We start from the raw sequence: 15,093 nt of genomic DNA, 5'->3' as shown, positions 1-15,093 counted from the left end.
TGAAAAAAATCTTGAAATTTCGGGCCAACCATAACCTGTAATGAATAATTTTGCTTTGGGGAAGCACGCAATCTATATTTGTAGTCTAATAACTGAATTATTTTGGTTGTGCTCCAAGCTGGATTTTCAGAGATAAGGAAAATCACAGATGAAATATTTATCTAACGTCATATTTATCTAGAAAAAAAAAAGACATGCTCCCTGCGTATCTATGTGAAAAGTTTCGATTTCTCTGGGATTTTATCAATATTTTAAGTTAACTTGTATGTGAATGAACACCGGTCGCAAGTTGCACTGCCTGTTACCCATTTTATTTGTTTGTCAACATCTAAAACAATACCGGGTTTGCCCTCCAAATGGGTATGCTATCAGCGACTAGATGCAGATTGTTGTATGCTATTTTTAATTTCCTATCATTTTTACTTTTCCCAGATTACAACAGTCCCTGAAATGTTGAAGACACTTCGTGAACAGAGGATGCATATTGTACAAACCGTGTCACAATATAATTTTGTTTATCAAGTTTTAATCCTATTTTTAAAGAACTCCAGACTAATTTGATTTTAGGTAAACAAATTTCTGTCGCTAAAATCTTATTTCTTTGCGAAGAAGGACCATTGCTTGGTATTATTTTTTTTCACAACACGACTATGTTTTATTCGTATTTTTTTTGTTCACAAAAAAATCGTTTTTTGTTTTGTTAATATTATGTTATAATATCATCATGATCAACCCTTTTATATTGTTTAACGTTCGCAAGTTTTTACGTCAAACATGTTTTTAAACGATCACTTTCGTTAATTGATACCGATTGCCAACTCATTATTTTGATGTGTTTTTTACAGTTTGTGATTGACTTTTTACATTATTCATCATTTTTCAATGAAGTTATGTACAAAAGTATTCTTTTTTCTGGTTTTAATTTTAGTATATTTTAGTTAGAAATATTTTGTCGGGATGGCATTTGTGATCTAAATTTTTGAACGCTTACTGCTTATGACCGTATATGTAGTAGATTAAATTTTTTTGTATTCATTTTTGGTGGCATGAATTTTTCTTGAACTTAACCTATGAATGTTGTAAATTAGAAAGAAGTTATATTTGACGGTCTGGGCTTTCTACCAGAGACTTTCGTGATGATATTCCAAGATACTATATAGTTACAGCACAGAAAAAATGCTCAGTGAATTAACAATACCAGAAAGCATGTGGTGTGTAAGCATATATATATATATGTATCAAAGTTTTGTCACCTATTTGAAAAACTCAAAATTTTGACGATTATGTCAAACTATTCAGTATCGACAGCTGTATATTTATTTTTCCTATTGGGTTTTCTACTTGAACGCATCATTCTGTTTTGCGTTATTGAATGTTCAGTGCAGTGAATGGAATTCCGAACTTACTTTATATTGTGAAAGGGAATCCTGCTCAATGGCCATGATGTCTCTACTAGAATAAAAAGACTTGCAACTGGATATTCATTCAATTTCATTAGGTATTCTCTTGAGTACAAGAAGCAATATTTATTGTATCTAACAGTGAAATATATTATTAATTTTACATCCCGTCCATTTCTCATTTTCCCTCTATTCATCATTGGCTAAACACGTTTTTAGTTTTCGTGAAATTTTTCATGCTTTTTTTGATTTTACAAAACCACACATTTTTTTGTGATTACTTAAAATATATTTGCAAGTTTACACAATTGTTAGTTTGTATATCTTCTAACTGGAAGAGTTAGGGTTACAAAAAGAAAGTGCACAAGTTTTCAAAAGGGTTGTAATTATAAGAAAACCTGAAACAATTATCATTCAAAAAGACATCTATTACGGCGGTGAAAAATTGAGGGCGATAAGCTATATAGTCTATGGCTATGCGAAAAATAAAATGAAGCCACCAAAAGAAATATATGTAAGATTTATTCATAAACCCTACTAAAATTACGGGGAAAACCATGGTGTTGTGCAAGAAAACATAAACACACATGATGTACAAAGAAAAAAAATACTGTAAAAGATGGATGTTAAATAGATTCCAAATTAGGTTATATTTACTTGACTAAGCACAAAAAAGGGAATATATACTAATTTCGTATAATTTTGAATTTATGTATGTTGTTGACGCTTGTGGAACATAAATCTCTCTCTTATTAGGTCAGACCTAAGTATATCCATTCATCCATTGTAACTTGAAGTAGATTATATATGCCGAAAAACTAGTGATTGTTTAAACCACATTTGGAATTATGTTCTATGACAGTGGTTCCTAAATTGTACGCCAAGACCAATAGTACATTGCAAGATAATTTTGTTTGAGCTGCATGATATTTTATGAATTCTATACCACAGTGAGTGAGAATCGTAAAAATAAACAATATATAATAAGAGAGTCTAATGAAACAATTTTACAAATATTATACCATGTATCTTAAAAAAAATTGTTACTATTCTACAATAATGTATTTGACCGACAATGACTATTTTTTTTTTGTTAAGCCTATTACGATTAAAAACTCATTTGCATATCAGTTGTCATTTTCCAGAAAATTTTATAGACTTATCGTTAAATTCACAAGAAATTCAACTCAAAACGTATCATCAAATCTAATTAGCCTGAAAGCACCATACTTTTAATGAGCTTGAAAGATTGATCCATTCCCATAAAAAAACTTATCATTAGCAAACAATTAAATTATGATAAAAAATGAATGAAAACCAAAAAATAGTTACATGATAAGACTTTTTACTGAAATAGCTTCTCGTATAAAATAAATCATTCAACTATAATACTATATAGATCAGAGATGGTCCTCTTTTTTATATGACATATTCATATACCTTTTGCCCTGAAAGAGGCTCTACACAAGAATCCATTGCAATGTGAAAGGCTAATTTATTTTGGGAGGGCCAGAATCTATCCTGTTTGACATTGCCTACCTAATTCAGCCAACTTGCGATGTCATCATGGTCAATCAGTCTTATGCTTTATCCACTAGTCCAGGGCTACTCAACTGGCGGACCGCGGTCCGCTTCCGGACCTTTCGAGTATTGGATTTGGACCGCACCTAATTATTTATTTTGGATCATTAGCTCCACTTTTTAAGTTTCCTATTATAAAATGACTCTTATAGTTTTGAATATACATGGAAAGAACTATAACACCATAATAAACAATCTTGTTTAGTTAATAATCATTAGTTGGCCGAGGAAGTGCGCGTTTAAGGATGACGAAATATAATTTAAGGAAAGGCCGGACCCAAATAATTTTAGAGTTTTGTATGCGGACCCGTGGTAAAAATAGTTGAGTAGCCATGCACTAGTCCATTCTTATGTCGATCATGATGAACTGGTATGTTTCACAGAATAAATTGCATCCTACTCATTTGAAATTAAAGAGAGACATCATTGAATGAATGTACAGTGATACCTAGCTATTCGAACATACTTCGTTCCGAATTGGGGTTCGACTACTAATTATTTGAGTACCGAAACTTTTTTGCCAAAAGAAATAATGGTAATTATTTTAATTTGTTCTTATGCATTCCAAAATATATCTTGTCGCAGTTTCGCGATTGTTATACCGGTAGTCTACTGTGACAGATTGCATATACGCACTTTGTATTGGCTCTCTCGTTGAATGGTCAAGAGGCAGCGATTCGTGTGACGTCATCTCATTCGGTGGTGCACTGGGATGTTTGTGCACGGAATATCCCTTCGAGTACCGCAGTATTTTTGAATAGAACATTTTGGTCGACTACTGAATTGTTTGACTACCGAGGTATCATTGTATTAATGAATAACAGACTAATATACAGTTCTGAAAATTGTTATCAGGAATTGGTGAATATTATAACCATCATAACCAGTGGCCAATCTGATGTCATAAAACCAAAAATATGATATCATATTGCTAGTCTAAATAATGAGGCCTCATGATTTCAAACATGATTATAATTGAAGTTTTATATGAGTGAAGAAATAAGAAAATGATGCTTATACATTTTGAATTATGTACAAATGATCAGGACATATATATAGGAAGATATTTTGGAAGATATTTTTTTCCAGTCTTCCTCGATGTGTTCTTTAAATCTTTAAATTAAGATACCAATTTAAATATAATAGTTCTGGTACCTTTCACATAAACAAAACGATACTATCAACAGGGAACTGGCTACTATCAACTGGCTACACCACTGGCAAGAATCCACATGGTTAGTCCAGTGTAACCCAAACTAATACTCCTAATATTTGATATTTCTCCAAACTGTACAATACCCGGAAGACAAATAGTTTATTCCTCTCCAATCTCTGAAGCATCATAACGCAGCATAGATTTCACCAACACATCATTAACCTTTGGAAGCTTGGAGACAGAAGCGTGGATTTCAGTGATTGTAAGTCCTTTTTTCAAGATCGCCTATAATATTTCAATATGCTTTAGCTCAAAAATATTTATGAAGATATTTTTACATCTTCCCTCTATACCAGGCTGATATGTCTGTCAGGTCAGGAGGTACCATGTTTCCTTTCCAGTTTTGCTTACCCAAGATATTACATTCTGATTTGGGTTAATTAGATTATAGAAATTAACTATGGACATCAAAAGATAAGTCTCCAAGCTATTTATCTCGTAATATGACACTTGTTTCTCCAAAAAGATCCCAATTCAAAATACAATAGTGGATTTGGGATTATTAATAAATCTTCCATGCCAAAAGATATTCTTGAAGCACCTCAACTAACTCTTGGCTCCTTCAAGTCCTGTATCAGCCAGGGCGTGTGAGTAGAAAAAATTTATATCCCGATCAAAAACAAAGCTGTGTGAAGGGACTCTTTTCATTTGAATAACGATTGAGGTAGGACAGTAGGTTTTGGCCAACAATTCCAATAAAACTAAATTTTAAACCAAAAAATGTAAGCACTTTTGATTTTGACCTCGATTACAACAATTTTAAAATTTGAACTCTGAAAAATTCAAAATTTCTTATTCAGCTGCAAGACTACAATTTCACTGGTCATGTATTAACCAGTTTTTGATGAATTCTTTAAATCACTAGTGAAAGTAACTCTTCGCACATTTATAAGTGGTCATTTTCAACTTTTTACACTATTGACATTTATGTCAGAGTCAACGGTCCTATTTAAGTTTCAGTAAGTATTGCTGCTGTATTGTTTTTAAAAAGTAAAGACACATATTTTTTCTCATAGCCCACCAGGAAGTGTTCTGATGTCATTCCTTTTGTCAATATTTCAATAACTTGTTTCTCGACTACACCATCAGACTGAACCGAATCTTTTTCCGGCATTTTTTTTTCTTCGGTTCCATCCGATTTCGCACCTACCGTATATAGAACATGTAGAAAAAATTATTTACAAATCAATTCCGGAGTATCTTGTAGATTTGGCATTGATAAACCAATCTACTGCTATAAATATGCTGGAAATAAAAAATAAAACGACACCCAATAATGACACTCCAAAAGTATGTGTACCAATATATATGGAGGTAACTAATTTTGTTCGCCTACTTTTTAACAAGTTGTGTAAAGGAACAGAAGCCTATGGGCACGGGGTATATTCACTTGGCTAACACAAACAGTCCCCGAACTCATAATAAAATTAAAATAAAAAAAATCGGCATTAGATTATGGCCTTACCCTAACATGGTACACATACTACAGGAGAGGAGTACCCAAATAATGGCATGAAATGTTATCAAAATTTTATAGAATGATACAAAATGGCCCATAACTTAGGATGACTTTTGGTATCATTATGTTAAGTAAGCTAAACACAAACAATTCCGAAATGAGTCAATGTGGTGTGTCATACGAAACAGGGAGAAGAGTCCGAAAACAAAAATGCGTCAAATCATTGTTTCTAATTCTTTTTTAGTTGTGCTCATGAATGAAGAGTTCCACATACAAAAGTCCCAAAGTGATACTTCCTGGAATGACTCACATAGGTTGTTGTCCTATGTAACAATGGCAAAAGGAATATATTAGGTAGATTCATTGCTAAAGGTTTTAACCAAACTGTTATTTCCTCTTATTCAGTTATGATTCAAAATCTGTAGGGAATTTATAACAAAGAAGTTGGATTAATATGATAGCATAATATGACATACTTGTAAACAAGAATATGATATATAAAATTTCAAGTTCTGTAAAGATTTTAAATAATTACATTCCCTATTTCAGAAAATTCAATATCTGGAATTCACTACTTTATAGTCGATTTGGCGATTGTACTATTTGAAGTGCTTCAAGTCTAAAGCAAATTGTCATTGACGTCAATACACAACTATGATTCAATATGGTTTCCATAGCTTTTGGAGTTCCATGAGTGAATTGAACCTTGTTGGGAGAAAATTCGGCACTCCAGAAGTCCAGAAGTAAAAAAAATTTTGTTCGCCCACTTTGCATCAAAATGTATAAGGGGACTTCTATGGGCAGGGGGTACATTAACTTGGCTAACAGAGACAGACCCCGAACTCATAATAGAACTATAGGGCCTAACCCTAACCTGGTACATACACTACGAGAGCACCGTAAATTCTGTCAACTGAAGTAAAATTATATTTTATTTATTGGGAAAAACAATTATCATCATTTAAAGCATTTTTATAATATATATTCAGAGGAAAGCCTTAACACCAAGCAGTATATTTATATAAGGTAAATAAAAATATTATGAATCCCAATTGCAAAGTAAATGAAACCTTACTGTTACAAAGTAGGTTGTTAAATGGGCAGTCTTATAGAGGCAATTTGTAAATTGATTTTCAAATGAAAAGTGAACTTTCGTTGACATCATAATTTTTAGCCATCAGTCCTTTATAACAGTCTGCATGTCACATATTTAGATGTTCGCATATTAACATGTCACTGATACCATTTTATCAATTTGTTTATTCCAACTCTTAGGCCCAGCGTTGTGGTACATGTGCTAGGCATTAGGAATTTGCCCGTTAACATATCTCTGATTTTCCTGCGTGAGTCTGCAGGTTCGAATCCTGTATAGGATAATTATATGTGAAAGGATTGCTCGACTTCTCGTCACGGCGAGTTAAGTTCATGTACCGCTGGCCAGTTATGGCCTCCTTCATTGTCAAGTCTATGCATCTGAAATAACTAACTGGCTAACTAATGCCATACCCGACATGGACTGGTAATCACATGGGAAGTCGTGTTTCATCATATGATCAAGCCATGTTATCGGCTTTCCTCTTTGCCGGGATTAATATGTAAATCCTATCATTTATAGCTAAAAGCATTAATGTTATGTTCGTGCCTAAATAAATAAGCAGGTATATCACATCACATTATACCTTTAAATACTCTTGAATGCAGCAATAGCTGAAAAAGAAAGTCTGTTATGATGGCCTCTTTATACATACTTACCTTTGGTAAAACCACAATCTTTATTATTATATGTTGCACTTCCACATATGTTTGCCTGTGTAAAATCGCCACCATGAAAATTGTAATCCGTTTTTTGAGCACCAGCATTGTATTCTAAAAAGAAGTTCGATATTGCAAGATACACAGATTTTACTTCAAGATTGAGATGACTCAACTGATCTATCATAGTTAGGTCATATTTGACTAAAGCAGTGGTTCCAAAACTTTTTGAAAAAAATTCCATGATGAACCTTTTGCAATTTTATTAAATATTCCCAGCCTTGTGCACTGAAACAAAACATTTAAAGATCACAACAAAAAATCAATGCGCCGTTATGATGGAATGAATCAAAGAATATAAAGCGCAATTCTAATGACAAGTGTGTCATTCAGTCTGTTTCAATAGTTTGGTAAACACGCATAAGGGCAGAGTCAGCTACAGCTCTGCAGTTATTAAACTTGTGGTGGCCTAAATTGAACTCTCTCTGTGATATCACAGTTAGTTAGGGAACCACTGGACTAGAGCAAAACTTCTAAAAAAACTTAATTAGGCATGTTGCTTCGAACAAGGCTCATTACAAGCAGCTACACACATCCAACAATATCTAAGAAGCTACCATTTTGTAAGGATTGATCTCTTTCTAGTTTGGCCTTGTTTACCCAATTTATTACACCCTTGGTAAAATGTGGGCATGGGATTTGAACCAGAGGTATAACTTGCGATGACAACACAGCTATTATGTCATTTTGCATGACCTTTGGCATAAGTACTTTTTCCAATCATATTTATCTCAAAATGGCATGTAATACCAAACTGGAGCGGTGAATGTGTGACAACAAATTTTATTAAACATTGATGAAATTTTAAAAAACTGACAACCTGGAGTGTCAGATTCTTTTTTTTTTTTAAATAACTCAAATCTAATTTGAATAAATTTTCTTAAAAATCTTATGATCAAAAATTTCATTCATTTCTAATTTATTCAAAATATATTAAAAGAAATATTACGTTCAGTCTTTTGATTGAAGGATGTGCTTCCCTGATTTCCAATCGACAATTGTGATATATTGCCTCCAAGTATGTTAATCTGATTCTTGACATTAGCATTTGGAGTTGCTCGATAAGATGTTGGTTGTGGCATAGGATCTGCTTGTTTGATACCTAAAAATAAAAGAAAGAAGTATGAGGTTTCATGGTATCCGTTAGTAAAAGGTATAGTTATTGCTGATTATTCACATATAAATAATCTATACTGAAAATCTTAAAAACTGCTGATAAATGAAAGTAATAATATAATCAGTAATCAGTAATTTATTTTTTCACCATGCTGAAAAATACGAATATATAAAAAAAAATCGCATTTCAGGGTGAAGGGAGACGCCAAAAACCAAAGCTGGTTATCGAGCGGCGACACCGCTGAGTAAGTCTAACAAAACGTGATAAATAAAATAAAATCGAACAAAAATATGTTATTCAATAAGTAAAATGAAGGAGCAATATACTTGTTTTTAACCAGTTAAGCATCCTGAGCGTTAGTTGTTTAGTGAAGAAAACAATGAATGAATATATAACAGGGGTGGGCAATTACTTTCCTGAGTGGGCCAGTTACACGAGCGAGCTTATTTCCAACACTTAGCACAACGAAACCAAGTAATGAAATAAATTGTGGTTATTCTATAAATTATGTTTACTGCTATTGTGTACCAAGCATTTAACTTATGTGTACAGTTTTGAAACAACAAAATTTAATAGGTTAGTTATTAAAAAACTTAGACAGAATCATTAATGAATATCAAATGCAGTCACAGTAAAGGGTGAATGTTAAAAGATAACAGTGCCACAAACTGCTTTATCACAGCAATACCTGAAACTGTTAAAAAAATTCGTAATATTACTAAACATCATAGTTACTATTGATGATTAGTTTGACTATACTATGTTCACTGAAGATTACAAAGCAATTAATATTCAATGACTGTGCACAATAGCCTACATGGAAATGTTTAAAGGCAATGATGGAAAGAAAGGTTTAAATGACAAAAAGATACAATTGTTATGATAATGATTAATGTAACTCATAGTGTAAAGTAGTGTTATAGATGTGTTATAAATATAGATAGTCTGATATTCTAGAATTCTCATTTTAATTTTACATAATGTGGGATTTTCTATGTGGATTGATCTGACAAGAAAATTATAATACATAGTAAATTTTTTCATATCAAATTCGACACAAATAGTAGATTTCCTGCTAGAAACATAACTTTTTAATGAAAAAACACAAATTTTAAGTATCTGAAATAGTGATAGATCTTTGTTAACTATTGAATATACCAAGCACAAATCAATGAAATCTGTCTTGTTGAGTCAAAATTGATGCATATCAATTCATAACATTTTCCATATCAAATTTAACACAAATAGTAATTTTCCTAATAGAATCGTAACATCTAATAAAAAACACAAATTTGAAGTATCTGAAATACTAATATTAGAAATATTAACCCTTCCAAGTGTTGTTTGCACTCATATAGTATGAGCATAAATCGCTGAAATCTGTCTTCGTGTATCATAATTGATGTGTTTTGCTTTGGATCTTGTTAAACAAATAAATGCAGACAATACTTGAATATTGTGGGCAAATTAGAATTGATTTATGTCTCCTACATAAGTTAGAGCAAGAATTCTCAGACAGGGTCTAGGGTCCTGCCAGCGGGTAATGGATCGGTTTTCTGGGGCCACGAACAAAGTCCTTTACTCGGTACCATTCGCAATGAAAACATTAATTTAAAACAAATTGACTTTAATTTTTTTAATTCTCCAATTGCAATGCATTTATTCTCTTGCTTCCGTTTGTTGGTATTTGTAATTAAACATAGATTAGAATAGCTTGACAACCACTGAGATAGATATCTTGGTCTCGAATCCCAAGTCCATCACCTTAGCCCTAGCGCAAATAAATAGGTAAGATACAACGAGCCCGGAGTTTCATGAATATCAAAGCTTGCTTGTCTAGATCTTATGTAAATTATTAAAAATATAGTTTACAAATAATTTTCAATTTTGTTTTAAATACTTATTTAAACATGTCAAAATGGCAAATATAAATAACAACTCAATTTTACTCTTTCTGCACATACCTGTTCCACGACGGCTAGTTGTCATTGGTGATGCATTGTTAGGTTTTTCATTTGCAGTTCCTTCTGTATACGAGGTTGAATCTGACTTTACTTGACCATCATTAGCTGCAGTCTCTCCTTTTCCCCGTTTGACAATTCTTGTCACTCCATTTTCCATAATCACCTGTTTTCCACCTAGATTCACAGAAAAAAAATCGCTTATGAGGCGTATCGCTTATGTTTTGGACCTGAGATATTTTGCTCTAAACAGTCTTGACTGTGGAAATACAAAGTGTGATGGGATAAAAGTCGAGGCTCGATCGCCTTAAATGTATATTTCGTTCATGAAAATAAAGAAATTCATTTTTACAATTAATGAAAGTACCGTATTTACTCGCAGATGTGCATATCACTAGACTAGTCTAGAACAAATTTTAGAAACATGCCCACAAGTAATTTGACATTTGAGCTGAACTTTCCGGTGGATATTTTACAATGTTTTAATTGTCGTTTCCAGTTAATTATAAAGTTTTCAATTAAATTTTTTTAACAAATTTATGTTCGTATATGTTTTTGTCATTTTTCAAACAGGGTTAGGGGTCTGAATGTACTGGCAATGATGTACTGGCACACAGGTGTCGATAAACATATTTTAATTATATTAAGCCCTACAAAAAAAAAAGTTATCTATGCAAAAAAGCTAGGGAAAGGGCCTTTTAAATTCCTGAATTTTCAGTGCGACTGCGAGTCGACTCTAAATTAAACTTTTTTAACACAAAAACACAAAACTAATAGTGCGACCTATACGGTGGCACAACCTATCGGCGAGTATATTTGGTAGAGAACAAGTGTTAACGCAAACAGAACAACACAATCCTTGATTTGAAACACATTTGAAGAGGGATAATTTCTTTTAAAATGTGTCGAGTGTATTGGAATATTATTGGTCTATAACTTCCACATTTAAAATCAAAATCGGAATTGTAAAATATCAGACCATTCGAATAATATTCCAATACTTTATAATCGAGCTTGTACTATAAATCAGTGAAAATGGTACCCACTCGAGTCATGGGCCAAAATATCTGTATACTGCTCATTGTATAGGTATGATGAGTTTTCAGATATGATAGAACATTTTACTTAATATCCTGATGATGAAGATTTCCCATTCTACCTGTATACTCACCATCTCAACCAAGGTGAAAAAACAGAAAAGGATCTCATATCAAGCATTGTAGCTTACCAGTAATAAAGGTTTGGTGTAAACTATTATTGATAGCAAAAGTGAAAATATTTAATAAAAAGAAGACAGGTTGCATGTGATAATCAACATCAAGGCTCAACTCATAGTCAATATGAATAACATTTTTTGTCTCTAGAAGATTTTGGGTCAGTTGGTATTTACTAACGTTTAATTCAGCACTTCAAATTTAATGAGTCGCAATTTTGTTTGTCGCAATTTTAAGTTCACTAAAGTTAATAATAAAGTTGAAATTTCCAACTAGAACTAAAAGGAATTGCAACTACCTAGACTGTTGTCATCATAAATTTGTTAACCAGTAAGTGAAGTGAATTTGTTTACTCATACTCATGAAATAGAATTAGACTCAAAATTTTTGTCACCACAGAGTGAATTTTGGTTGAACTTGAGAAACAATGAAATTTTTTCTTTATATAAGCTATTTAAATTTTAGTACAATTACAATTATTTTCAATTGAAATAAAATCATAAAAATAATTCATAATCAGATAAAGCCTCTATATCAGGGGTGGGCAAGGATTTTGAACCAGGCGCCATCTCGACTGGCATGCCATGTAAGTGTAACGTAAAAGTTACATTTTATGAATAATATTTAAAGTGGTACAAAAGCAAAAGTGGAAAACAATAAGCCTCATGCCAAAACTAAATTTAATCGCAATCTCAACAAATTCATCGAGCTATTTTTAGCTGTAACATCAAAATTTGGTTTTAGTTTGGTTGTGGCAATATCAGGTGGGCCGGATTTATCCCGCGGACCATAGTTATATATCAGCTATATCAGTGCCCATATCAGCTCTATGTTATCAAATGGACAAAAAAATGAATGTTTTTAAAGCCCACAATTTCTGTTTGCATATCAAAATTCACATATACCCAAGTATTTTTTTATACATTTCAATGCCTTTACTATGAACAAGGCTCTGCACAAGGAAGTAGGTACTGATAGCGACATATAAGGCTGCCCATATGGTGGAAGGGTGGGTATGGGATTCGAAACTGAGATCTTCAAATGCTGATCCCAACAAAGATAGATCTTGGAACACTTTTGGAACATCAATCGTAAACCTATCACATGCTATTTCTAAATAAAAAAAGGATTTTACTCCTGCAAGGCATAAATAATTCATATTGTTAAATCTTTCTGGTGCATTAATGACATTTCTGTCTTTTTATTGTTAAACACTGAAATAAAAATTTTAATGCATGGTGTTTAAAATTTAACCATTCAGCTGAAATATCATTCGCATAACAAGTTTATTTCAATTGAAAACTGTACGGCTGTATGTAACGTTCAACCATTTCCCTCCCTATATACCCTAGTATAATTTGGTACATGCCAAAAAGTAGAATGCATGATCATTCATGAAATATTGTCAATTTAAAGTTACGGTAGCTCCTAAAAACCAACATCCTTTTTATAGTAATAGGTACATAGTAATTACTGACACATTGTCCATCAGTGGCTTGTCATTATAATATCAAATTACGATTACATCCATTTGAAAAAAACAGGAAAAAAAACAGTTGTCAGGAGCATAGTACAATAATAGGGCAAAGTACCATTGTATGTATATGAAGAACAGCAGCGGTTCCCAAACTATAGTTACTACTATAATATGTAAGAGATATATCAAACAAAATTTGTGAGAGATGAACATTGTCCACTGTGGGACATTCAGTCACATTATGATATTTTAGAACAGTCATATAGTAATTCTCAATCGGGGCCCGTGGCCCACCAAGAGGGCCACGGAGCAGTTGAAAGGAGGCGACCATGTCAGCCCGAAACTGATTTCACTTTCCTAGAAAACTCCCCGTTCTCTTAGTTTCATTAATTGATAAGGTTATTTCGCAGGGTCTTTTCCCCTTGTTCAGCATGAATTGTTCGAACATAATCGAATTTGGAATATACCAATCAAAGTAACACTATAAATACAACTGGAATGATAAACGGGTCTGGTATAGTTTAGTACCACATGTACTTCTAGTTGACCTGGCTCAACAATTTTTGCATATGTCAATCCTAACCCCCATCTGACTACGTCACCGAGAAAAATTACGTCATTTCGACGTCACAGTGGCGTAATAAGGCCCACCGAAGTATGTGGATGCTCATCCCAAACGCACAGACGATCACCCGAAATCGAGCAAGCAATCTCGCTCGTTTTCTCGTCACAACGATCACTATAGGAGAGAGATCGCCGGCTTTAGCAAGTTCGTTATCGGCGGCGCAGATGTCATTTCGGGCGATCGTAATTATACTTTGGCAATCCCTATGACGAGATGGTGACGTCGTAGTGACGTAATTTTTGGATGGCATAGTCAGGTGGGGGTTAGGAATAGCATATGCAAAATTTGTTATGCTACGCCCACCGGAAGTACTTGTGGTAGCAAACTATACTAGACCCTGATAAACAAGGAGGCCATGAGGGGTCTCGTGTAGTTTCGTACCTAACGTACTTCTAGTAGGCGTAGCATAACAATTTTTTGACATGCCAATCCTAACCCTCACCTGACTACGCCATCCAAAAATTACGTCACTACGACATCACAATCACGTCCATAGAGCTTGCCAAATACTCGTACGATCGCCCGAAATAGCATCGGCGCCGACGATGAAAGAACTGACTGACATCAGCGACCTCTCTCCTATCGGGATCGTTGCGACGAGAAAACGAGAGAAATGGCTGTTCGATTTCGGGTTCTCGTCTGCGCGTCTTGGATGACAGTTCGCATAGTTTGAAGGGCTCTATTACGTCACTGTGACGTCGTAGTGACGTAATTTTTGGATGGTGTGGTCAGGTGGGGGTTAGGATTGATATGTAAAAAAATTGTCATGTTACGCCCACTAGAAGTATGTTAGGTAAAAAACTACATGAGACCCGCCATGAGTGCTAGAACGGGGGTCATGACAGCATGAGATATAAAAGTTAGGGAACCACTGGTTTATTTCCCTTTTTTGCTTATTTTGAGAAGAACTACCGTACCTTCTCTGTGCGTCAGTGATTTATAGTAGGCTATACGCATATATTATCATTTTCTCACTATAATTCACAGTAATAATTGAAACGTTAAATGCGAGTTGAAAAAGTTAGGGAACCTCTGCAGTTAAATCAAAATACAGACACAATATCCAGAACTTACTTTTGAATGTATGAACAACCGACATTCTTGAACTCTTGGAATATCGCAGTATCGGAGAACTAGCACGAAACAAAATAATAATACGATTCTTCTTATCCCATTGTAAAGTGATTCTATTGCTTACCACCCGGGGAATCCGCCAGTTATGGTTTTTTTG

At 33.5% G+C, this 15,093-nt stretch overlaps 2 protein-coding genes across 4 annotated transcripts in view; one reads left to right on the top strand and one right to left on the bottom strand.

The window, feature by feature from the left end:
• LOC120329198 (tyrosine-protein phosphatase non-receptor type 14-like) overlaps nt 1–1,708 on the top strand; it is a 37,572-nt gene extending 35,864 nt beyond the window's left edge. The window contains exon 31 of the mRNA XM_039395737.2: nt 433–1,708. Coding sequence (XP_039251671.2) covers nt 433–561 — 129 coding nt within the window. The 3' untranslated portion in view covers nt 562–1,708. The remainder of the gene's footprint in view (nt 1–432) is intronic.
• A 739-nt stretch (nt 1,709–2,447) lies between these two features.
• On the bottom strand, nt 2,448–15,093 carry LOC120330353 (uncharacterized). 3 transcript variants are annotated; one of them, XM_078118824.1, is made up of 7 exons: nt 14,937–15,093; nt 10,550–10,723; nt 8,418–8,570; nt 7,409–7,522; nt 5,219–5,343; nt 4,281–4,422; nt 2,448–4,094 (listed from the first exon to the last, which is right to left on the bottom strand). In XM_078118824.1, the coding sequence occupies exons 1-6, from the start codon at nt 14,959–14,961 to the stop codon at nt 4,297–4,299; spliced, it is 717 nt and encodes a 238-aa protein (XP_077974950.1). In that variant the 5' UTR covers nt 14,962–15,093; the 3' UTR covers nt 2,448–4,094; nt 4,281–4,296. The 3 variants fall into 3 exon arrangements, with proteins under 3 accessions (XP_077974950.1, XP_077974949.1, XP_077974951.1); XM_078118823.1 differs by having other exon boundaries at nt 2,448–4,422; XM_078118825.1 differs by having other exon boundaries at nt 2,448–4,422; nt 8,418–8,555.

Source organism: Styela clava, chromosome 12 (genome assembly GCF_964204865.1).
Source record: "Styela clava chromosome 12, kaStyClav1.hap1.2, whole genome shotgun sequence".
NCBI classification, from domain to species: Eukaryota; Metazoa; Chordata; class Ascidiacea; order Stolidobranchia; family Styelidae; genus Styela; species Styela clava.
This window is presented reverse-complemented; position numbering and strand designations above follow the sequence as displayed.